The 24,963-nt window shown below is 59.8% G+C and overlaps 1 protein-coding gene across 2 annotated transcripts in view; it reads left to right on the forward strand.

Annotated features, from left to right (window-relative positions):
* STXBP2 (syntaxin binding protein 2) overlaps positions 1–23,510 on the forward strand; it is a 44,618-nt gene extending 21,108 nt beyond the window's left edge. The window contains exons 1-19 of one of the 2 annotated variants that reach the window (XM_030545387.1): positions 1,532–1,646; positions 2,427–2,476; positions 3,492–3,573; positions 4,809–4,885; positions 6,279–6,357; positions 7,087–7,190; positions 8,580–8,728; positions 8,967–9,051; positions 14,304–14,434; positions 14,581–14,688; positions 15,580–15,637; positions 16,178–16,243; positions 16,972–17,052; positions 17,387–17,525; positions 18,806–18,912; positions 19,414–19,503; positions 21,913–21,998; positions 22,660–22,817; positions 23,341–23,510. In XM_030545387.1, the coding sequence (XP_030401247.1) occupies positions 1,547–1,646; positions 2,427–2,476; positions 3,492–3,573; positions 4,809–4,885; positions 6,279–6,357; positions 7,087–7,190; positions 8,580–8,728; positions 8,967–9,051; positions 14,304–14,434; positions 14,581–14,688; positions 15,580–15,637; positions 16,178–16,243; positions 16,972–17,052; positions 17,387–17,525; positions 18,806–18,912; positions 19,414–19,503; positions 21,913–21,998; positions 22,660–22,817; positions 23,341–23,420 (1,830 nt within the window). In that variant the 5' untranslated portion in view covers positions 1,532–1,546 and the 3' untranslated portion in view covers positions 23,421–23,510. Of the gene's footprint in view, positions 1–1,531; positions 1,647–2,426; positions 2,477–3,491; positions 3,574–4,808; positions 4,886–6,278; positions 6,358–7,086; positions 7,191–8,579; positions 8,729–8,966; positions 9,052–14,303; positions 14,435–14,580; positions 14,689–15,579; positions 15,638–16,177; positions 16,244–16,971; positions 17,053–17,386; positions 17,526–18,805; positions 18,913–19,413; positions 19,504–21,912; positions 21,999–22,659; positions 22,818–23,340 lie in introns of those variants that run through there. The other variant, XM_030545389.1, reaches the window with a different exon arrangement.
* The last annotated feature ends 1,453 nt before the right edge of the window (positions 23,511–24,963 follow it).

Consider the following 24,963-nt stretch of genomic DNA (forward strand, 5'->3'; position numbering starts at 1 on the left):
GTTGTGAGGTACAGATAGCCTTTGAAAATCCCCTGAGGAGCACATGGTCACTGTCCTGGCACCCTGTCCAGTCAGGGACATAGTCCAGTCCAAGCGAGGATGCAGTGTTAATTACCGAAGAGCTATAAAGCTGTTCTCTGCGCCACTCTCCTCCGGCACTCCCGATGTGATTTGCCTGTATGTTATATCTCCTCCATTCACGTCTCTAGGCTGTGAGCCCGTCAGGGCAGGGCTTGGCTCCAATCCGTGTCTGCACAGCACCCTGCCAGCTCATCATAGGGACTTCTACAGCCCCTGTTACTGCAGTGGTTGTGTGCTGAGGCATGGCCAGGCTTTTATACCCATTGCACAGAGACCGATGGCAGACTAGAAATGGAACCTGGGTCTCCCATGTCCCGAGCTCTTGTCACTCACCACAGGGCCAGCCTTCTCCGATGGGCGGCTGTCTGCAGAACCAACATGCCCTTTGCTGAAACTAGGCCATTGTAAGTGCCTTTTGCTCAAACCCTCTACTGCCCCAGAAAGGCAGCCTGAGCTCCTGTTCCAGAGATGTCTCGTCTGCCTCGAACCTGGCGCTGGCTGCTCTGCTGTACTCCATTGTGTGCTGTGCACATGATCCTGCAGGAAAAAGGTGCTTCCAGTGCTGGGACCCTCTGGGAAATGACCCTGGTGGCTGCAGAACCTCCACTTGGCTTGTACGTGGAAGCTCTTTGGAGCTGGGGCGGTCTTTGTATTCTGTATTTGTACAGCGCCTGGCGCAAGGGGGCCTGGTCTGACTGGGGCTCCTAGGCTGTACCATGACACCCCTAGCAAATAATGTACAGCACCAAGCACAGAGGGGCCCTGGGCCATGACTTGGGGTCCTAGATAGGATTATAAAGCTGGATAAGGAAGCTGCTGAAGGGTCTGACTAGTAGGATAGGATCTTTCCTGTACAGAGCTAAATGGCTACAAAGATAAAATAGCAGCAGGAAAGTTAAGAGCAACAAGCAGGAGGAGAGCAACGAGATGCAGGGTGCTGAGCCAGGCAGCAGCAGCTGCAGGGAAGGAGGCTCTTGTCTTGTGTCTGCTAGGAAGGGAATAGAGAGACATAAGGGTGTCTTTGACTTGGCTTTTGAACTCCCAAGGGGCCCCAGCAGGGCCTGGAGAGGCTGCTCGCTGTGAGCTGGAGCAGAGGAGACCAGCGCTTTTGTAGAGTCTCAGATCTTGGGGATGCTCTAGCTGTGGTTGGAAGTAGAGCAACTCAGATAGCACCGCGCCTTGTTGATCATGTGATGAGAAGACTCTGCCCCATGCCCTGGCAAGGAGAGGGGTGGGAACAGGTTTGTAGGAACAGGTTTGTGCTGTCAGGTGCCTAGCGAAACTGACACATGCTTGGAGCGGCCCCAGATTCTCCTGCCCCAGCCCCGTCAGTCTGTCTGGCATCCCTCATGTTGTCCTCCAGCAGGCCCAGGCAGGGAGTTACGGCTCCTGATTCTGCAGCTGGGCCTGTGTTTCTTGCTTCACCTGATTCAGGTGCGGAGAGACTCTCAACCCCAAGTAAAGGATGGAACCAGCTGGTGAATGCAGTTCAGCCTGCCTGGGGGATGGTCAGTGTGATGGCCCCAGCTGCTTTGGAAAGGAGTCTAGCTTGGCTTTGACATCAGGTTAGAACTTAGGAAGGGGGTTTTGCCGAAAAGAATGGCCTTAGGGGCTGTAGGTGACACTACTTTCAACTGACCACTACTCGCCCTGAACCATGCCCTACGGGACCAGCCAGAATCCGGTGCTTCATAGGGGAAAAACAAACGGCTATATTACAATAGTGCACAGGAGCACCAGTCATGGGCCAGGACCCCATTGTGCTGGGTGCTGTACATTATTTATTAGGTGTATTATGATAGCACCCAGGAGTGCCAGTCATGGATCAGGGTACCATTGTGCTGGGTACAACAAAAAGATGGTGCTTGGCCCAAAGAGCTGACTATCTAATTGCTTAGCTTGGCTGTGTCAGGTGCCCAGGAGACAGGCCGGCAGTTCCCTGAGCGGGGCATGCCTTGAAGGGGTTCTATGTGCAGGACTCAGGAGTCAAAGTCTTTGTCATGTTGTCGTCCCCCACACACAGTAGAGGGTCCCTGGATCCCCTCCAGTCAAGAGGTGCTGGACAGAATTGGTTCTCTTGCTGCACGGGGCCAGATCCTTAGTTCAGCTGCACTCATATCCAGCCTGGCAGAAAGGAAGAGGGATCAGACCTGTGGCCCATCTAGCCTTCCAGCCCGCCACAATCGCTGGCTGGGGGCTGTGCTCGGAGCACATCGCTAGCTGGCCTGAAAGCAGCCTCTGAGCCACTTCCCCGAGGGGTCCTTCCACCAGCCAGTGGGTCCTGGCTCAGGGCACAGCCATCCTGTCCAAGCCCCACCACTAATCCCTGTCTCTTTCCCTCACAGAGATCCTCAGCGGTGTCATTCGCAGCGTGAAGAAGGAAGGAGAATGGAAGGTAAGCAGGCTGGGCCTGCTGCCCTGGTGTCCCCCTGGGGATATGCTGTATCCCTATATTGTGCTCCTGCCCCTCCACCCTCTTGGGATCCATTAGGAACCTGAGGTTTTCCAGGCTGGATCAGATCCCTGCTCTATCTAGCCCATCGTCCGTCCCCAGCTAGGCTTGGCTATGTCTGCCTTCCCGCTGCGCTGGATCAGATCCAGCTTGTCCAGCCAGCCCCATATCTCCCCACGCACGCACCGGATCAGACCACTGGGCCCAGTGAGCCAGCCTGGGTGGGAGGAGGAACAGGAGAGCGCCAAGCATGGGGGCAGTATGCACCATTGGGCAGGCAGGTTATTGAGCCCCCGGCATGGACTGGGCTGGGGTGTGTGGAGAAGTGGGCTAGGCCGGTGTGGCAGAGGCAGCACAGGGGACTAGCTTTCCCAGTGGCTGGATCTGGTGCAGCGGGATGCTGGGCTGCACAGAGCAATAGGTTCATTCGGCATGGCAGGAAGGCAGTGGAGATGTTGGGCCGATGGCCTACAGGGCTTTCCCAGGAGAACACGGAGACTCCCCTTGTTCCATTTCTCTGTGCCCTGCTCCTGGTTCTGTCTGAGGGCTGAGGAGTGGGTATCTGGTGGGTCAGAGCAGGGCACTGGGAGCTATGACTCCTGGGTACTGTCCCTGCCTCTTGCGCTCACCCTGTCACCTGGGCGAAGAGACTGATCTCCTCCAGTCTAGGAGGGTAGAACCATTCCGAATGGCCGGGTGTTCCAGGTTTTTCTCCTTCTCCTACCAGCCACTCTGCTCGGAGCCACTCTCCCTGTAGCTCCTCACGCAGTCCTTAGCACGGTCAGCTCAGCCAAGTGCAGGCTTGGTAACAGCCCTGCCACTCTGCTGTGGAAGGGCTAGGCCGGGAGCCGTCGGCTCTGCTGTTAGCAGTCGCTCGGCTCCCTTGGCTGTGCCGTGGATGATGGTGGTGGGTGGCTGGGTTCAGGGCAGTGACTAGTTTCCCCTCTCGCTACCCCAGGTGCTGATTATGGACCACCCCAGCACGCGCATCCTCTCGTCGTGCTGCAAGATGTCTGACATCCTGGCCGAAGGCATCACGAGTGAGTGGCCTTGGATGGCATCCCTCCCTCCTGTCTACTCCCAGGACTCTGCCCCCCACCCGCCAGGGCTCTCCTCCCCCTCAGATACACCTCACAGTTGGGGAGTTGACTTGTCTATGTTCACCTTTGCATCTAGTTTCCCGCCTTGCAGCCCCCTAGACGCCCTCCTTGCTATTGGTACCTTCCCAGCCAGGTCTAGTTCCCTTAGCCCGGCGCTTTCAGCCCCTGGAACCTCTTCACCTCTTTTCTCAGACTCCCGTTAACTCCTCGCTGCTCCTCCCCCACGCTGCGGGCAGGGTCCTGGCTGGGGAGGGGGAATGCTGGCTCCCTGCTCCAGGGTGGAGGAGCCCTGGGTTGAGGGGCACAGAGCTGAGCCAGGACTCTAGCGGGGTGCCCCCAGCACAGTACAGAGGGATGTTCCCTCCCTGCTCTGTACTGTGGCAGCATCGCAGCCCACGGCCCCACATCAAAGCAGCTGCTGCATTGTAGCCTGTTGACCCCCCCAGCCAGAGCTGATATAAAGATACTTTGCGCCCTAAGCAAAACCTCCACCTTGCATCCCTCACCTCCCCCCAGAGCATTGATTGTAAACTTTCAAAAATGAAGACTGCATAATATGGCATTGTTCATTAGAATTAATACAAGTTCGACTTGAAAATTTATTAATTACATTATTTAGTCTACATATTTAATGAACATAAATGAATAACGTGACAGGGTGTGGGGCTGGCTGGCTTTGGGCAAGAGGGTGCGGCAGGAGTTGGCTGGAGACATGGGGTGCGGGGCTGGCTGTGGCGCAGCTGGGCTGGGTCTCTGCACTTGCCCCCAGCGGTGAGTGCAGGCCCTGCCCTGCTGCAGAGCTCGGGAGTGGGGGCAGGGTGGAGCAGAGCAGGGGCGGGGGCCCTGGGGAAGAGCCAGAGCAACAGGGAGCAGCGCAGCGCCCCCGGCGGCTGGAGGAGGAATGACATCACTTCCCGGATGGCTGGAGCTGATCAAAGCCATAGCTCCAAGTGAACATCCCAGACATTATGGGCACCGCTTTTTGGCGTCCTCAAATCTTGGCGCCCTACGTGGCTGCCCAGTTTGCATAATGGTTGCACCGGCCCTGCCCCCAGCCTGCTACCAGCGAACTTCTCTGTGCTCCTTGGCTTTCCCTCCCTCCCATCCTGGTGGAGAGCAGCTGGGGCGGGTGGCTAGGGCACATTGACCCGTGCTCAATGTCTGCTCTCTCCTAGTCGTGGAAGATATTAATAAGCGCCGGGAGCCAATCCCCAGCCTGGAGGCCATCTACCTGCTTAGCCCTGTGGAGAAGGTAGGAGCTTGGGCCTGGGGCAGCTGGATGGGGAGCAGGGGAGACCCTGGGGCAGCTCCTAGTGCTGCCTGGAGGTGGCGCTGTCCGAGGGCATGCGCAGCACAGTGTCAGGATGGGAATGGGGCCAGTAGGGGCTCCCCAAGAGGCTGCTTCCCTGGAGCTGGGCTTCGTGTTCTTTGCCACATGAGGCACAGACTGTCCCCCAGACCTCTCCACAGTGTAGTCCCCTGGGGGCTGGATGAGAAAGTGCAACTGGCGGAGGAGGCATCCTCAGCTAGGCTGACCAGACAGCAAGTGTGAAAAATCGAGACAGGTGTTGCGGGGTAATAAGAGCCTATAGAAGAAGAAGAACCACCCAAATATCGGGACTATCCCTATAAAATCGGGACATCTGGTCACCCTAACCTCAACTGAGACTCAAAGCGAAGGAGAATCGCTGAGGCAGAGGCTCAGGTAGAGGGGCTGCGGGGGAGGAGGCTCTTGCGTTTGCAGCCCAGAGGCAAGTGGAGGGAGACCAGGGGCAGGGGGCGTTGGTAGAGCAAAGGGGAGCAGGGTGAAGCCCAGTGCCCACGTAGGCTGCCTGCAGAGAGGGGACTGTAAGAGAGGACTGTGAGCCGGGACCTGGGGCTCGGGACAGGGCAGCCAGGTCCTCACAGCTGCTTTGAAGTACCTGAAAGGGGGTTCCAAAAAGGATGGATCTAGACTGTTCTCAGTGGTGGCAGATGACAGAACAAGGAGCATTGATCTCAAGTTGCAGTGGGGGAGGTTTAGGTTGGATATTAGGAAACACTATTTCACTAGGAGGGTGGTGAAGCACTGGAATGGGTTACCTAGGGAGGTGATGGAATCTCCTTCCTTAGAGGTTTTTAAGGTCAGGTTTGACAAAGCCCTAGCTGGGATGATCTAGTTGGGGATTGGTCCTACTTTGAGCAGGGGGTTGGGACTAGATGACCTCCTGAGGTCCCTTCCAACCCTGATTTTCTATGATTCTGTCACAATGGCCTGTCATGGAGTCTGAACAGCTTCTGAACACCCTGCCTGGCTAGCTGGCACCCGGTGAGGGAGCGGACCCTGATGGCGGCTGCCTGGGACGGCTGTTCCCTGGACACTACTCAGAGCCCACTTAGTACAGCTTAGGCCAGGCCCCATCTGTGGCCGGGCACGGACACTTGTGTGCCAGCAAGAGACATGACTTGGCCCTGAGGATGTCCTGGACATGGGCACTTGCTCCAGCAGGGAGGGAGCCCAGAGCCACGTGGGTGAAAACCAGCCCACCTCCCGATGGCATCATGCTGGGCTCTGAGTCCCCAGGGGCTGGGCATGGGCTGGGCCCTTCGGGCTGCAGGGAAGGGCCTCAGCTGGTGCTGACAATCCCCCTCTCCCCATTTTGCAGTCGGTGCAGGCTCTGATCAGTGACTTCCGGGGCACCCCCACTTTCACCTACAAGGCGGCTCACGTCTTCTTCATGGACAGTGAGTATCGGGGTGCGGGGAATCCCCCAGCTGGGAGCCTGGCCAGCGGCACACTGGGGCCTGGGGGTGGCATGGGGGCTCTCTCTGCTGACAGGCCAGTGCACAACACCCCGATTACGCTCTGCCCTCCTGCAAGGGGATGCAGCCCCAGCAGGCCAGACAAAACGACCCCACCTTTCCCTTCTCCCCCACGGACCTGCCTCCAGCCAGCACGACTCTCAGACACATGCAGCGTGCGCCTAGAGAGGCGGCCTCTGGCTACCATTCCCAGCATGTATTGCTCCATCAGTCCCAACTGGAGTGGGGGAATGGGACACCACCAGAATACCCAGTGTGTCAGGGTCACATCAGCTTTTCCCCATTACAGCGGCAGGGGAAGCCCAAGTCTTCATTCCTTTTTGTGCATCATCTGGACTTGTACACTCCGGTCACTTCCCCCTGCGGGGGGGCTGAGCACACGGTGTGAGACGGGACTGCATAGGAGAGATTGTGTCCCCCTCCCTCGCTGCTGATGTTGCAGAAGGCAAAAACCCAGCATGACTCTGGTTTGGGGCAGCTGGACTCATCGTTGACTCCTGTGTGGCCCTGCTGGCTTGCCCAGGTTCCCCACAGGTGTGCAGCACTACTCCCCTGCTGTGCCCATCCTGGCCCTGTCTGTGGGGGCTGGCGCTGTGCTGGGGGTCTTGAGCCCTGTGCCTGTCACCCCAACCCACTGCCTTTGCCTTGCAGCCTGTCCTGAGCCTCTTTTCAACGAGCTGAGCAAGTCACGGATCACCAAGGCCATCAAAACCCTCAAGGAGATCAACGTGGCCTTCCTGCCCTACGAGAGCCAGGTGAGGTGTGGCCGGGCTTGGAGGGAATGGGGCTGGGGGGCGGGCAGGCAGCGAAGTACGACATCCCACCCTTAGTGTTCCATGTGGCTCAGGGGGAACTTTTCCCCTCTAGGGCCCTGGGTTTGATGCCAGCACAAGGAAACAGGGACTAGTCAGCTGCTTACACCCTGTGAGAAGTGGAATCACTGGCTTAGATGTCTGGGCAAGGAGGTCCCTGCCTCCCTGTCTTTACCAGCTCTTACTGATGGTTTATACTAGGCCTGCAAGACAGCCTGATACTCCACACGCCTGCCCTTTGCCCAACTACCCCATCCCCTCCTTGTGTCATCAGTGGATTCCCCCCCTCACGCCCGTGAGGGGAGGGCTGTGTTGTCAGCCCCAAATGTATTGGGGAAACCGAGGCACAGAGTCATGAGCCTGGTCTACACATAAAAGCTTTGTTGATATGGGTTTGTTACAGGGACATGAGAGAAAAAAATCCCCCCTGTAACTGATGCTGCTGTGGTGACAGAGCCCCTAGGTAGATGCCGGTATGCTGGCAAAGCAGTCCTTTCGCCACTGTGGCTTATTTTGCCTGGGGTACCGGTGCCAGCTGTGCCAAGAGAAACTCTGGCTGGTATAAGCTGAGTGTCCGTCAGGAGGCTTTACTGGTTCACCTGTCCTGATGCGCCAGCAAACCCTTCATGCGCCGATATTGTTTTATTGGTGTCCAAGCACATTTGCCCCAATGGCTCGTTCTGTTTGGCCAGTGAAATAAGCGACAGCGGCAGGCGCACGTTGATGCCGAGTTTGCCCGTGGCTACACTGGGGCTTTCCCCAGACTAGAAGCATGGCCAAGCCCCCTCCCCCAACATTGACTTCTCCAGGGCAGAGACACACCCCTGAGGGCACCGGGGAGTCTGTAGCCAAGTAAGGACCTGAACCTGGGGAGTCTTTGTCTCAGGCTGGTGCATGAATCTCTGGGCTGCTGTCTCTCTACCACAACAGGAGTGGCTCTGGCAAAGGGACCTCTCCCTCACTAGGGGCTTGCTACAGCTCTGCCTGGCTGGCCTGGTCCAACAGCACATCTTAGGAGCGCAATATGGAGCACAGCTGGCCTGGTTGCCAGCAGTTGGCACCAACCCAGTCTTGGCCACTAAGCAAGTGAGAGGGAATTCTGACGGGAGATGGCATGCCTGGCAGGGCTAACACCATGGGGAGCAGGGTCAGAGCTGTGCCATCGTTCGGGGGCAGTCAGGCCAGGAGGAGCATATCTAGAGTGAAGACTCCTTTCCGCTGCCCATGGTCCCTCCCTTGCAGCCCAGGGGCTGGAGATTACAGGGGGAAGTTAGCTTGAGTATGTGGGGAATGCGAGGCACCAGGGTCTGATCTCTGCCCCCCATCCCCCAGGTATATTCCCTGGACAGGCCACAGAGCTTCCACAACTGCTTCAGCCACTACCGCTCCTTGGACAAGAACAAGCAGCTGGAGATGCTGGCAGAGCAGATTGCCACATTGTGTGAAACCCTGAAGGAGTATCCAGCCATCCGCTACAGGAAGTGAGTGTGCCTGAGGGCAGGGGTACCCAGCCACCCCTATAGGAAGTGAATGTGCCCGAGGGCAAGGGTACCCAGCCAACCCTATAGGAAGTGAGTGTGCCATGGGGAAGTACCTGGCCATCCTCTACAGGAAGTGTTGTGCCCAAAGAGAGACGGGTACCTGGTCACCACCTACAGAAAGTGCATGTACCCCTGCGGGAGGAGCTGTTTCTGACCAACAGGATTGTCTTTGCTGCAGGGATCATGAAGATAACTTCCACCTGGCGCATGCTGTGCTGGCCAAACTCAACGCATTCAAGGCAGACAACCCGAGCATGGGAGAGGTGAGTGAGTTGTGCCGGCCACGCCCTCGCCATGGAACAGAGCTGGAGTGGGGAGGGGGGACCACATGAGAAGTAGAAGGAAGATGGAGTGATTTCGAACCTGGTGGGGGAAGGGGTGGGGTCTAGACCTCCTTGGAGTTCCTAGCGAGGGGAACAGGGTGGCGATCTAGAACCTCCTTGGAGATCCTGAGGGGTTGGCAGAACAATAGTATTCCCTGTGTGGGGACTAATGGCCTCGGCCCTTCTCTAACGCTGGCCATGGGCAGATCTCAAAGTGCCCTACAAAAGCCAATGTCCTTTTCCCCTCTGTACAGAAGGGGAAACTGAGGCACCGACTGGGGAAGTGTGTGCCCAGCACAATTTCTCTCTGTTTCTAAACAGCGCAGTTGGGTCACAAAACTAAGCGTCGCACACAGAGCCTCTTCCACACCTGGACACTCCTGTCTGTGTGCTCCTACATCCATCCCCATGGTATCGGAACCTCACTAGTGAATTCAGCCTCCCAGGGGAGGCAGGGTGGCCTGTGTTACAGATGGGGAACCTAAGACATGCAGGGAGTCTGTCAGAGCAGGAATAGAACCCACCTCTCCCGAGCCTTAGCCACAAGTCAGCCCTGGCCTGTGGGCTTCCCCCAGCTTTTGCCGTCCCCGTCCCACCCCCAGCAGAGGGGAGCTGCAAACCCACCCTGCCCTGTATTCTTGCCCAGGAAACCCAGTGGCTCCTGTCCCTCTAGGAGAAGCAAAGTGATGTAAAATCCAAGGCCTTCCCAGATCTCTCCCTTCTGCTCTTGCTTCCAGCCTTTGCCGAGCTGCTGGGAGACTGTGTACCTGTGACCAACTGGGAATGTTTGTGATATATTTTATGAAGCTGATGTGTGCCTCAGTTTCTCCTATATGCTTCATGGCTTCTCAGGCAGGGGGCTGGGATGGAAGGACTCTCAGGGAAGGTAATAATCATGGGGGGGAGGGGGAGGCGGGGGAGGAGTGTCACTTCCCTGTCTTGGTGAAATGAAGAGAATCAGACCCAGATCAGCCTGGGAGCCAGAAAGACCGTGCCGGCTCCAACGGCTCCTGGCTGGACGCTCCCAGCAGGGAATCGGAGCAGGGCCCCCAGCTCGAGAACACAGAGTTGGGAAGGTTTGAGCTGGGGGATAAGTGAGGGAAGCTGGGAGCTCTCGCCTGAGAACTGACTAAGGTCAGACCGAGGCCTGGTCTACACGAGGCAATTGGGTCGGTGTAACTGCGTCGCTCGGGGGCGTGAGAAAGGCGGTATCACTGAAGCAGCGCAGCTGCAATGGTTTACATGTAGACAGGCCCTGAGCGAGAGACCCGGAGCCTGAAAACAGGTTTCGCTGCAGCTTGGCCGTGCTCTGGGCTGACCAGAACAGCCTCTTGCTTTAACCTTCAGTGGGCTGGGCTGCCAGGGCTGGGGTCCAGGTGCCTAAGGAACTCAACTGTTCTGACAACACTGGGTGAGTGGTCCTGTCACCCGGGCTGAGGGGCATTGGTCCCTGCAGAGTGGATGGGTCTGTACCAGGGTCTGTCTCAACTGGACTCGCTGGGCAGGGCTCATAGGGTGAAGCCCCGCAGTTCAGTCTCAGGAGATGGGGAGGCCATGCGGCCTGTCCTGGAGGAAGAGAGAGACCTATTGGGGTCTGGCACAGCAAAGGGCTTCCTCCCAGAGACTTCCCCAGCTAGGGGCCTGGCACCGACCCTGTGGATTCATGAGCGTCTTTCCCATCCACCGAGGCAGTGTGGCCTAGTGGATAGAGCCCTGGACTGCGACGAGAGACTTGGGTTCTATTCCCAGCCAGGTGATCTTGGGCATGTCACCTCCCCTTTCGTTGTACTTAAAGTACTGTACAGGATCTTTTCAGGGGGAATAAGGCAAAACGCCACGTTTATTAGCAATACATGTATTAATTAACACTGATCATATGCATATGATCTCTGTCTGTCTGTTACACTTACACACACATACTCTGTCTTGTTGTTGTTACCAATTAGTTGCTCCCCCTAACTGCACTGGCCAGGTGAGTTAGATGGGGGAGGGGGTGGAGCCGGGCTTCTGCCAGTCTGGATCGATGCTCCCATGTTGACAAGAGGAGACCCAGGGTCCTCTGCAAGACACCTCACCTTTATAGCAGCTTCCCTCTTATGCAAATCTGTACAAGATTCAAAATCTGTGGCCTTGGCTACACTGGCACTTTACAGCATTGCAACTTTCGCGCTCAGGGGTGTGAAGAAACACCCCCCTGAGCTCTACAAGGTACAGCGCTGTAAAGCCTCAGTGTAATCAGTGCCGCAGCGCTGGGAGCGCGGCTCCCAGCGCTGCAAGTTACACCCGTAGAGGATGTGGTTTACGTGCAGCACTGGGAGAGCTCTCTCCCAGCGCTGGCGCTCCGACCACACTCACACTTCAAAGCGTTGCCGCGGCAGCGCTCCCACAGCAGTGCTTTGAAATTTCAAGTGTAGCCATACCCTATGTCTGTGTCCCTTGGTCCTTTGTCCTGCTTTCTTCTGGGTGTTGTCTCAATGCTGCAAAGAGGGTGTTTCCAAAAGAAGGTGCTGGCTTCTAACCCCCAAGGCCATCAATATGTCTGCTCTCCTTTAAGGAGCCCACTTGACAGGTTTTATTGTCCTTGGGTCTGGCTTCCATCCCCTCTCCAAGGGTTGCAGCCCTATGGAGGTGCTGCCCTCCACACCTTGCTCATTCACCCCTCGTTCATTCAACAGGGCAATTGATTAAGGGAGTGGAAGAGAAGATCTTATTTTAATAGCAAAAAGAAATTTTTCTTCCGCTTTAACTATCCTTAGGGGCTATAACATTATACCAAGGCTTAACAAAGTTTTCTATAAGCTTTTCTACATAGGGATCTGATACAAAGTTCCTATATCAAAAGACCTGATACAAAGTTGTATGAAAATAGCTTAATGCAGGGTTATACGAAGAGGCATAATACAAAATCATATGAAAGTTATGTGAAGATTTATACAGAGATTTATCTACACTTTTTGTGCCTCGGTTTCCCCATCTGTAAAATGGGGATAATGATACTGGTCTCGGGCAAGGGGGCCCCATCTGGGATAGCTGGCTGCCATGGCACAGATGCTCTGTAACTCACAGCTGGCAGCACCGACCTGCTTCCAGAGGGGAGCCTGTCTGCCCAAACCATCTACACGGGGAAGAGAGTGACAGCATTCTTGTTAACCACCGGAGCTACTTGCTGCAGCAGAGCTGGTTCCAGCCTGCAGCCCCCATCTGATCTGTGCTATTCTCAGGAGCTGAGAGTGGCACTTGGGAGGGCGAAGTCCTGCTCCGTGCCCACCCTGCTGCTGTTACTCCTATGAGTCCCCCCCAGGGATATTCCTGAGGCTCTTGCCAAGCCTCCATGTCTCAGGTGTAAGCACTATGCCCATGTTACCTGGGGGAAACTGAGGCATGGAGCAGCATGCCAGAAGTAGGTGGCAGAGGCAGGAATAGGAGCCAGGAGTCCTGACTGCCTAGCCGCCTTCAATAGAATCCAGACAGCACCCCATCACAAGGCCAGGAGCGCTGACTCAAGGCCCTGCTCCATGCAGCACAATCCCGGCTGGCCAGTCCAGTGTGCCCCCGCCTTGCCAGCTGGCACAGAACCCCAGGGTCTCTTGTAGCATGGCCTCTAGCAGTCAGGTCTCCAAAGCCACCCAGCCCCTGGTGACAGCGCCCTGGGGCCTTGTCTGGGCCCTCTTGCCTTGATGTTTCCCAGCTGCCAGACCTGAGGGGTAGCTGGACCAGGCAGTGCTGTGGCACCCACCAGTGCACTAACCACCCCTCTGCTCTGGGCAGGGTGGGGTGACCCGGTGGTTACACCAGCCCCCATCTGCACTCAGGGATCCCTCCAGCAAAGTCCAACTGGCAAAAGTGTGAGCAGAGTCCGGGGTGGGGGGGAGAGGAGGGACTGGGCATAGCAACCCACCCAGGCTGGTAGAGCTGGAAAGGAAGGATGGCCCAAGGGGTTGGGTGCCAGCCTGGGAGCTGTGAGCCCTGGGTTCATGTCCCTGCTCTGCCACAAACTCCCTGTGTGACCTTGGGTGTCACTCAGCCTCTCTGGGCCTCCATCCCCCTCTGCAATGGGGTGACAGCGCTGCCCAGCCCTACATGCATGGGGGGGGGGGAGGCGGGATGCAGCAGTGATAGTGAGGTGCCCTGATGCTACAGTGATGGGTGCCAAATACTCCCCCAGGAGAGGTGCTCCCTTGTCAGCCTCAGCGCATTTACCCAGAGGCTGTGGAGACCTGCCAGGCAAGTGGGTGGTGGCTGGTCCAACTTTCTGCTCTGGCTGAAAATCGGGCCAGGTACTGAGGTGGGACAGTTAGGGATGCGTCAGGGGCTGTACGTCCCCGCCCCCTCTCCCCTGACTGTCTGTGCTACCCAGCGAAGAGCAGACGCAGGCACAGCCCCTTGCCGAGGTGCTCCTGGGTGGGCTTGGGTTCCACTGGGGCTGCTGGAGCTGGTTTCAGAGCCGTCTGCCATGCGAGTGCAGGGTTGGTCTCATAGCGCCACCTGCTGCCCAAAGAGGGCAGTGCCTGCTGATCAGGCAGGGAGTGGGCGCTGGGCCAGGGCCGCCCCCCCCCCCCCAATGGTGTGGGTCTGAGATGCTGACCGTTTGAGTGGTCTCTGTCCAACTGGATGCTGGGAGGCCACCCAGGCTGGGAGTGGGGAGCTGGAGCCTCACATGGGGTCGCAGCTCAGATGCAAGGTAGGGCATTGGGATAACGTCCCATTGTCTCGCTCTGGGACCTTGTATCAAAGAGTCTTTGGTGTTAGTTAACGATAGACTAGCCAGGGTCTTCTGGTGTAGTGTGTATCACACCCTTCTCCCTCCACCTCCGCAGCATATGGGGCAGGGGGCAGTTGGGGGGCTGCCTTGCAAGGGGCATGCTCCAGTTGGTGGAGAGGCATGAGCAGAGAGCATGCTTGGGGGAGGAGGGCATTGCTGTTTGCACGAGTAGGTGGCCCGTCCCTGAAGGGCACGTTGCAGCGCAGCTGGGTGGGGAGCTCTCCCTGCCGGTTAGGGCGGGACCCCAGGGCACATCCCAGCGAGCTTGAGGGGTGTCTCTTGGCTTCCCCCTGGGTTTGGGGGCTGGGCTCAGAGAGGCCGGGTGGTGAAGTTTCAGGCCACCAGGGCCCATTGGATTGTGCTGTGTGAGCCAGGCCAGGACCCCTCTGTCGGAGCAGGGGGTGATGGGTCTCTCTCTCCTTTGCCACAGGGCCCCGACAAAGCCCGGTCTCAGCTGCTGATTGTGGACCGGAGCTTCGACCTGGTGTCCCCACTGCTGCATGAGCTCACCTTCCAGGCCATGGCCTACGACCTGCTCAGCATCGAGAACGACACCTACAAGTAGGGCCTGGCTGCCAGCAGGGGGCGCCCCGCACTCCTCCTCAGGCGGGCTAGGGGAGGTGGGACCGAGGCACCTGCACTGCTCTGCAGCCCCCACACTCGGGGGAGGGGTGCTGCAGACTGACCCCATCTCTCCACCCTCGCAGGTACGAGACGACGGGCATCAGCGACTCGCGGGAGAAAGTGGCACTGCTGGACGAAGACGATGAACTCTGGGTGCAGCTGCGCCACATGCACATTGCTGATGTCTCCAAGTGAGCGCTCTCAGCTCCGCCCCCTGATGTGCCCCTCTGTGCCCTGCCCACTCCCCTGTACACACCCCTCCATTCCCCACCCAGGGCTAGAACCCACCTCCTTCCCCCAACCAACACTCTGTGCCCTGTCTAGTGCCGGGACCCGCTACCTCCCTTCCCCCTTGGACGCACCTCCCCCACCCAGTGCCAGGACCCTCCACTCCGTTGACACACCCATCCCCTCTTCCAGTGCCAGGACTTCCCACGTCCTCCCCTTCACACACACCCCTCCCTACCCTGGGGCCCCCTCAGACACACCCCTTCCCTTCCCTTCCCACCCAGTGCTGGAACCCCACGCCCCCTTGGATACACTCCTCTCCCACCCAGTGCAGGGACACCCCCCCGCAACACACCCCTCTCCTGCTCACTGCCAGGAATCCCCCTCCCACCCAGTGCTGGGGCCGGTCCCTCAGACATGCTCCTCTGTCAGTGCTAAGACCCCCTGGACCCAGCCCCTCTCCCTAAAGGACCCCTGAGAGCTCCCTTCTAGAACCACTGTCTGCATCTCCTCTCAGGGATCCCCCTGGACACTGGCTTCCCCTGATCCCAGGATCTCCCCATGCACCTCACAGCCCCCTTGAGTGAGTCCCTCACTGACTTGCTGCTGGGCCTGCTGCTGCCCCAGACCACCCCCCCCCCCCCCCCCAGCAGGACGCCAGGAGCCCTCGGGTGCACTGAACTCTCTGCCTTGGGGTAACTTGGGAAGAAACCCCCACCCTCCCTGTCTGAGGCTCTCAAGGCAGAGAACCCTGGTGCCTGTGGGGCGGGGGCTCTGTCCCATCACATAGGACAGGGCACCCCCTACCTCCAAGGCTGTACCTGGCTCCGGCCTGACCCCTCTCCCTGCTGCAGGAAGGTGACGGAGCTGCTGCGCACTTTCTGTGAGAGCAAGAGGCTGACCACGGACAAGGTGCGGCAGGGACTGTGGGGGAGCGATTGGGGAATCCAGCCCAGAGACGTGGGGGGGCCCATCCCACAGCCACTGATGGGGAGAGGAGGCTGCCCTACTACTCTAGGAGGGGTTGACGGGGGCTTGGGGCTGTCCCATTGCTCCCAGGATTTGCCTGTGAAGGGCTAGGAGGTGTATGTGGAGCCCCCTGCCCCCCAGCCAGAGCTCTGGAGCTCCCGTTGGTGGGGGAGGGCAGAGGCCCATGGGGTGGGATCAGACAGCAGGATCAGGGCTGTGCAGGGAGCCAACGCTGGCATCTCCCTGGCCTGCTGCTGCTTTATACCCCGGGGGGCACTCGGGTTGGGAGGCTGCCAGCTAGTTCCAGCTGGCCTGGGAAGAGCAGGTCTAATGCAAGCCGCAGCCACACATGGCCTGAGTGACCCGCCCTGGCTCTGGCACACATGGCTGGGCTGCTGCGCCTGTCCCTGGGTGAGGCTTCTGCCCTGCAGGGGGCTCCATGCACTCGCGGGGGGCCAGGATCTCACCACCGCCTCCCTTCAGGCCAACATCAAGGACCTCTCCCAGATCCTGAAGAAGATGCCCCAGTACCAGAAAGAGCTGAACAAGGTAACGGGGCTGGGGCTGTTAGTGGGTGGGGGGCAGGGCATTCAGTGGGGCTGATGGGGCAAGGTGCTCTTTGGGGCTGGTGAGGGACAGTAGGGACTCTCTGGGGGGCAGGGCACACTGGGGAGCTTTGTCCAGGGCTAGGCAGGAGCCCTGCCCCAGTGATGGGACTGCCTTACTGCCTGATGAGAGCTGCTGACCTGTCCCGTCAGGCAGAGCCATTTCCCCTCCAGGTGCTGTGTGGCACCATGGGCAGCAGCCTGCCCATCAGTGCCCAGAGCTGCCCCGTTAGCCCCAGCAATGGCAACACTTGGGTAACGCCCATGCCTTGCTGCTGCAGCTCTCAGGAGAGGGCCTTGGTAGGCTTCCAAACCAGCCCATTGGAGCCACTCCTGGTGCCACTGGGCCATGTGCCAACAGAAAGCTCCTGGCCACTGGCACAGGTATCCCGACACTGGCTGATCTCCAAGCCCCCAACCTCATGGTGACTAACAGAGAAGCCGTGGGCTGGTTTGGAAGCTGCTCCCTCCTCTTGATCCTCCCCTCCAGCTGCCCTGCTCCACCCCAGAGGTGGCTGCACATCAGTGCTGGGCAAAACAATCCCTATATACTCTCCTTATACAGCCGGTTGGGGCGGCCCCTGTGGCCGAGGTGCCCTCCTTGGGGGTGCAGGTGCTCTGGACCAGCTGGTGATGCAGTAAACTCCCCCATGCCCCGGTCTCTCCCCGCAGTACTCCACACACCTGAACCTGGCTGAGCACTGCATGCGGCACTTCAAAGGGACGGTGGAGAAGCTGTGCAGCGTGGAGCAGGTGGGTCTGTGGGCAGAGCCTGGCTGAGAGGCAGAGTCTGGCTTATGGACTCAGCCCAGAGAGAGGGGTCTCAGACCTGCAGGCTCGCTGGAGCCAGGGTCAGCCCCCACATGCAGCACAGGGGGTGCAGAAAGGAGACATGGGGCTTGTGTTACTCCCTGGGGGCCCATTGCTTACCATAGGGGGAGCCGACTCCAGGGAGGAGGGGGCCCTGGCACAGAGGGTAGGCGAGCTGTGGGTTGTGGAGCCATCGCGTCTCCCATCCTGCTGCGAGAGCGGGAGGAAGCGGAGTGGCCTGACCTGGGCCTTGTGTGTGTGCCCCCTTACCCCCCAGGACCTGGCCATGGGGACGGACGTGGACGGGGAGAAGATCAAGGACCCCATGAAGATCATCGTGCCCGTCCTGCTGGACCCTAGCGTGCAGGCCTACGACAAGATCCGCATCATCCTGCTCTACATCTTCCTGAAGAACGGTAATGCCACAGGCCTGCAGGGGACAGCACTGGGGGGCCTGCTCCTGCAGGAGGCACCCCTGGAGGCAGGTCCCAGGCCTGTAGGGCGGGGGGGGGATAGCACTGCTCAGACAAGCCCCCCAGCCATGCAGGGCGCCTCCCAGCCAACCGCTTCCCGGGGCCTGTGTCCATCCAGGCTCTACGGCCCTGTCCCCTCTGCCCACCTCTCGGTGCCTGTGAGCCAACCAGTGTGCCGCGCCCACACTCTGCACTGCCCCCTGGGGTTGGACCTGGCAGCCTTTGCTCCCCGCTGTTGCCTTTCCAGCAGTGTCTGCCCTCCATGCTCCCCGCAGCCTATTCTCTGCAGGGAGGGGGGAAGAAGACACAAGCCACGAGCAGCCCCCCCCGGCCTGTTCTCTGCAGAGAGGGGGAGGTGGAAACACACACCCGGACTGGCCCTCCAGCCCATTCCCTGCAGGGAGGGGGAACATCCCTCCCTTTCTGCAGGATGTTCAGACGCCATGTTCTGCCTCTGAGCCCCCTGCGACCAGTTCTCTGCCCACCCCTTGTGTCCTCCCTGGACCAGCTCCCTGCTTCTTGCTGCATCCAGCCCCTTCCCCCAGTTCACCAGGGCCTGGGGCACCTCCCTGACCCTGACATTGGCACAGTCCCTCTTCCCCCATCGGTTCCTGTCCCATGCTGGCTCAGTGGGGCAGGGCCCTGCTCCGGGGCCCTTCCTGTAACCCTGCTCAGGCACTGCCTCTGCGCCCATTGCCCAGGCCAGGTGCCCTCATGTGGCTCCTCTGGCTGCCCAGTTTCCTGGCCAGGGGGCGTGTGGAATTGCCAGGCCTCCCCCTCTGCACTGAGCAGCAGTAAATGGTTTCCAGGTTTGCCCTCCCTCCAGCTCAAGTCCTCACAGCCTTAAAGAGCCAGGCCTCGGCTCTGACACTGCACCGGACTGGCCGCAGGAGGGGGAGCCCAGATCAGGGGGAGGGGGGCTGCCACTGCACTGCCAGGGGGAGCTAGAGAGACCCCTGTCCCCAGCGCCCAAGAGAACCTGTGGAGGGAGGAGCCGCAAGGACCTAAATTCAATCATTAACTACGTGGGATCCAGTGGGCTAGAGCGGATGGTTCTGGGAGCCAGGACTCCTGGGTTCTACCCCCAGCTCTGAGAGGGGTGGGAAGAGCAGGATCTCAGGATTTGATTGGGGAACTAGGACTCCTGGGGCTACACACTGAATGTGCCTGGGCTGTGGGTGCATCCTAGAGGTGCTAGTGCTGACCTGTCTCTCCCCATGCAGGTGTGGGCGAGGAGAACCTCACCAAGCTGATCCAGCACGCCAACATCCAGCAGCAGAGCAACATCATCCACAACATGCAGCTCCTGGGCACCTCCCTCACGCCTGGTGTAAGGGACTAGGGCCAGGGGCCAGCAGCTGTACCCATGCCAGGGGGCAGATCTGTGCTGCACAGGGGAGCCCAGGCCATCGTGGGGGTGCCCCCTATGGCAGTGACCTACTCCCAACACAGAGGTGGCCTCCGCCCCTGTACAGTGGTGACACCCTCCTCATATGGGGGTGAGCCCCCCAGATACTCCTCATCTGGGGTGACCTCTTCTGCTCCTCAGATCACCAGGGGGCTGGAGCTGGTGACTACTGCACGGGGTGGCCCAGGCCAGCCTGAGTGTCCTGTGATGAAGGGAAGGAGGCGGCCTCTGTGTCTCCTATCAGTCTCTCTCCCTTCTCCTCTCTCTCTTCTTGCTCAGTGATCCATTCTGTTCTTTTCTCTGCCTCTCCCCTGCCAGCCCGGCTGGAGCGACTCAGGTAGGCCGCGCTCTCCCTGTCTGCCCTCGTTTCCACCCCGCACTCCCTGCCTGCTGCCTCTCACCCCCTCTTCCTTCCTCCTCCAGAGCGGGCAGCTGCGACCCGAGAGGAAGGTGCGGCTGGAGTCCACCTACCAGCTTTCCCGCTGGACTCCCAGGCTCAAGGACGTCATGGAGGTACCTGGCCGTCTGCTTCCTGGCCTTGGGGGTGGGGGTCACACCTGGCAGGCCGGGCCCATGGGGTAGGGGTCGGTTTGGGGGTCAGCATGTGTAGAGTCCTGCAATCTGTTTCTGCAGATAGTGGATTGGCTGTGGATACAACCGTGCAGGGCTCTAGTCCCTAGCAGCGCCTGGCCTGTGGCATCCAGCTGAGGCAGCCCGGGGGCACAGCATGCTCAGGCCAGTGGCTGGGCAACAGGTCAGAGTCGGGGCTGTCCGGCACCCACTCGCCTCACCACGCTGCTTCCTGTCCAGCAGCTCGAGCAGCACTAGCGTCCTCACCAGCTCCTGGGCAGCAGGATTTGGGATTGGGGAGGGCAGGGCCCCAGCGCCCCACCCCTCCACCCCACTGTGATGCAACATGCTCAGCTGCTGCCATGTGTCGTTGCTGCTCATGACCCCCCAGGAGCAGCACGTGATCAGACACCCCTTCCCCCAACCCCCACCACGCTGCCCCTTCCCCTCGAGACCCTGCTCTCATACTGCCCCTTACCCATAGTCCCCATCCTCGCACTGCCTCTTCCCTGCAAGTCCCCTTCCCCCCACCCTTGCTAGCCCTTGTGAAGGCTTGCTGCTGAGGGTAGGGTGACCAGACAGCAAATGTGAAAAACTGAGATGGGGATGGGGGGTGATAGGAGCCTATATAAGAGAGAGACCCAAAAATTGGGACAGTCCCTATAAAATCAGGGCACCTGGTCACCCTACCTGAGGGTGAGGATGTGGATACAGGTAAAAGACAGCTAGCGAATCACACATCCACGTATCCTTAGAGGGCTCTAGCCGTGAGAGGGACTTATCAGAGTTCTCTCCTGCTGCTATCCTTTGGGGCCTTAAATCATAGGCACGAGTGCAGAGGAGTTGTCTTGCTCAATGCTGAGATGCTGCCACCTCTGGGGTGGGGCACGGACAGTTTATACAGGGGTCCCTCACCGGGGCTGAATTCTTCCTGAGAAGTGGCAGGCAGCTGTTAACAGCCACACAGCAGCACTGCCCGGGAGTCTAGGGCAGGTGTTCAGTGTGTGGGGCTGGAAGTGCAGGGGATCTAGGCAGCACACTGTCATCGCTGGCATCAATTTGACTGGAGCACCAGGGTCATCACCAATGGCCACCAAGGTCCTTGGCCTAACCTCCAGTGAGGAGCAGCTGTGTGACATTCATCTGAAGGACGAACTCCTGCTGCACAGTACTGGTCACTGACTGTCCAGGGAGAGCGCTCCTTGCAGAGCCTCCCCACTCTCTGCTGTACAGCGCCCCCTAGCGCTGCACTGGGGCCAGCACTGACTGGCAAGGGAGAGCGCCCCCTGCAGAGCCCCCCCTTTCCCTGCAGTACAGCACCCCCTAGTGCCGCACTGGGGCCAGCACTGACTGCCAGGGGAGAGCGCCCCCTGCTGAGCACCTCTGCCCACTCCCTGCAGTATAGCGCCCCCTAGCGCCACACCGGGGTCATTGAGCACCCTCTGCTGACTCACCAGCACCCCCCCGAGGCTTTTCCTTAGAGGTCTCCCATCCAAGCACTGCGTGGGCCCAAACCTGCTTAGCCTGTGAGAGGTGACATGGTCACTTCTTCCCCCCTAACCTTGCTGGGGCCTGAGCCCCTCATTGTCCTAACCTGTGGGGCGCTTCTCGAGGTGGCGGGAGGGAGGGAGGGAGGGAGGGAGAAGGAAAACTTGGTTGCCTTCAACCTACTGGCTTGGGGCTCCTCCAGGATGACACACACCCTGCCCCCACGTCCCCCTCCCAGCAGATCACAGGCAAGGGGCTCCAGCGCTGTGATGGTTCCTACGGTGGGATTTTGGGGCAGGCAGTTGCGGTAGCCTCAATCCCCTGCCTAATCCAATCAGGACCCCCCCTCTACGCCAGCCACAGCTCGGCAGGCCTTAAGCTTCCCTGTACAAGTCAACGCAGCGGATTAACATAAAAGCCCCTATTATGTGGCATTCGGATGTATCATAGCCTGGGCCCCCTGCGTGACTGGAACACACCTCCTGGGGCAAGAGGCAGGGCCTGGATCTGCCCGCAGCAGGGAGGGGGCACTGAGGGAAGTTCCCTGCCTCCCCCCCCCCCCCCCAAGTGCGGGGCCCTGGATCCAGCTGCAGGAGGTCTCTGCCCTCCTCAAAACAGTGGATGAGTGGGGAGTTCACAGCAGGCCACTGAGCAGCTGATGGGGATGGGTGGAGATGGGGGGGTATCACGGGAGGGGTCAGCATGCTCTTTGCTGGCTCCCACTCTTGAAAGGGGGCCCCAGGCTGCTCCCTTCAGGGACTATCAATCATTCAGTGAGGAGCTGTCCAGTGGGGCCCAGCCTGGCCCTCAGGTCTGAAGTGTCTGCTGCTGGGCCCCTGCTGACCTGTTCCCCACCGCCCCCAGGACACCATTGAGGACAAATTGGACAAGAAGCTGTGGCCCTTCGTGTCGGACCCGGTCCCTGCCACCAGCTCCCAGGCTGTTGTCAGGTAAGGCTGAGCCTGGCTGGGCTGTGGGGGGCAGAGCCCTGACATCCCCCCCCCAGGGTGTAGGAGCATCTGTGCCTGGGAATGCATGACCAGGACCCTGTCCTCTACAGGGGAGGGGGTGCCTAAGACCCTGGAGCCCTGGACCCCTCTCACCATGTCTCCCGCCCCCCAGCAGTCCCTCAACACACCAGGGCCCAGGATGGAGGGAAGGGACTGGCCGGGCTGTAGACAGCACCCCCAGCCCAAGGCAGGTGCCACCCTCCCCTACTCCCTCTTGCCTGCTTTGGGGCTCCTGTCCCACTGCCTTGGGTAGGGCCTGCCCCCCCAGCCTCCTCCAGGCCCTGCTCTTCCATCTGGCATTCCCTCAACAAGCCCTTGGGATCCACACTGCCCCTCTCTCCCCTAGTGCCTGCTTCATGCAGTGCCCACCCTTCCGCCTGGCATTCCCTCAGCGAGCCCCTGGTATCCACACTACCTCTCTCTCCCCCCAGCGCCCACTTTGGGCAGTGCCCACCCCTCCGCCTGGCATTCCCTCAGCGAGCCCCTGGTATTAACAGTGCCCCTATCTCCCCCCAGCCCCCACTCTGGGCAGTGCCCACCCCTCTGCCTGGCAGTCCCTTAGTGAGCCCTTGGTATCCACATAGCCCTTCTCTCCCCACAGCGCCCGCTTCGGGCATTGGCACAAGAACAAGCCAGCGGCTGAGTACCGGACAGGCCCGCGCCTCATCATCTACGTGCTGGGTGGGGTGTCCATGTCTGAGATGCGCTGTGCCTACGAAGTGACCCAGGCCACCGAGGGCAAGTGGGAGGTGGTGATCGGTGAGTGGGGCGAGTCCTGGGGAGAGAGGCAGCTGGAATGCCCGGGTCAGGGACAGTCAGGACCCCCTGGGAGGGCGCAGCACCCACAGGGCAACCATGCCACCCTGTCCTCACGCACCCGGGGGACTGGGAAGAGATGTGCTTGCCCCATATGGCCTGTATCTAGCCACCTGATCTCCTGGCCCCTGGCTCCCCAGGCCCCTCCTTGCCCAGGGACCATGTGTGGGGGGCTTCCAGTCAGACACCCCCAATAACACCCATAGGGATATGGCTTACCCTCTGCACACACCTCTCTGAGATCCAAGGGTGAGGAACGCTGTCAGTGCATGGATTCTTGCCTGGATGTGCAGGGTACAGCAGCACAAGGGATGCCGTGCCAGGACATGGGGGTTGGGTGGCAGGAGACAGCCCTTCTCCCCCCACACTAGAGCAGGGTCCAGCTGCAAGGATGGGGGACATAGTGATGCCAGCCTCATGCCCACCCCACTGTGCCCACCGCTGCCAACAGGTCTCTCCTCCACAGGTTCCAGTCACATCCTGACCCCCAAGGGCTTCCTGGATGACGTCCAAGCCCTCGACCAGGCAGCCCCTGTGGAGGCCTAGAAGCAGCCCCCCCCCCCAGAGACTCTGCCCCCCACAGCTCGCTGCCTCCAGCTCCACCTGCTCTTCTCAACAAGGCACCTTCCTTCCATACTCCTGGCAGTAGTGTTGGTTCTTGAGTAGAGGGAAAGGGACCCCTAGGCTGCTTGGCTGTTAGGCCAGGGGGCAGGCCAGGCTCCCTCCCTGTGGCACAGGGTCCTAGGGCTGCCACCCTCTGTGCCCTGTGGCCACCCTGCCCTTGGGGCAGGGGAGAGGGAGAGAGTCAGGCTCTGTTATCTACCAGCCTCAGCCATTCCTATCTACCCTGCTTGGGACCTAAATAACAGCCCCTCTCACAGTTGTGAGCAGTGGGGGTCGCACAGAGGCTGCTATCAGCATCTGGCTTTGGGGGGAATGTAATCCAGCCGCTGAGCCCCAGGCTGTGTCTGTCCAGTCTGCAAAAGGTTAAAGAGAACCCCCCCTTCTGCCCCCATATCATGCCCCTTCACCCAGCCCTGGCTCCCTGCAACCCTCCCACCACAGCCTGGCACCCTGGCCTCTCAGCCCCGTCCCCCTTGGGGACCTGGTCTCCAGAAGGTGGGAGGGGCCATAGGAGGAGTTGCAGCCAGCTGGGGCCATCACCTGGAGAGGGGCTACCATGGACACCTCAGTAACTGGGGGTGGTGTCAGGACTGCATAGGAGGCACGTCCAGGGTGCTGGTCAGCAGTGGGGCAGAGCCGGGCTGCACCTACAGCCCCGCAAGATGCAGTCTGGGCTCGCTGCTCTGTTGGGCTTGGATCAAATGCCCCTGCCCAATGGCAGACACCTCCCCCGTGCCTTTCCATGGGTATCAGAGCCACCCCCTGAGCACCTGGAGCCCCAACTCCATCTGGGACACCCAGCTCCATCCCCCTTGGCTCTGATCAAGCCCTGAGCCAAGCCTCACCTCCTGCATCCCACGGGCCCTAGAGGTCCCTTCCCTCTTGCCCGCCAGCAGGGCTGTGCTGGGGCAAGCGCTGGCAGGAGTGACCCCAGGTAAAAGTGGTGACCTCATTTACCAGGAGTGATCTCCCAGGGCGGTAAAGAGGGGTGTGAGGGGGTGGGTATTTTCCCTGCTGGCCCTGCCCCCAGCTACTGGCCTGCTGGGCATGTGCCTGGGCCAATAAAGTGCGATGCCAAAGGCTGGCCGAGGTCTCAGGTGAGGGAAGGGAGGGGACAGGGCAGAGTGTATGGCTGAGGGCCTGGGGGGCCCTGAGATCTTCTCAGCTTCCTGCTCAGATCCTGCTGCAGGTTCCAGGCATCCTGGCTCTGAGTCACCTAGCCAGCGCTGGCCTCCCCCCAAGGAGGGTCGGGTAGTGGCTGCTCCTTTCACTGTTGGAAACAGGGCCTGAGGGCAGCTCTGCTCTGGCCTGCGGCTGCCTCCTCCTGGTGCAGTGCTGGGTCACCCAGCCATGCCCCAGAATCTACACAGTTCCCCGTGTCCCACTGCCCCTACTCCCTCGTTCTGCCTCACTGGTCCGTGTGCCAGAGGGAGCCCCAGGAGTCCCCCCAAGCCAGCTATAGGGT

The sequence above is a fragment of the Gopherus evgoodei genome, unplaced genomic scaffold (genome assembly GCF_007399415.2).
Source record: "Gopherus evgoodei ecotype Sinaloan lineage unplaced genomic scaffold, rGopEvg1_v1.p scaffold_37_arrow_ctg1, whole genome shotgun sequence".
NCBI classification, from domain to species: Eukaryota; Metazoa; Chordata; order Testudines; family Testudinidae; genus Gopherus; species Gopherus evgoodei.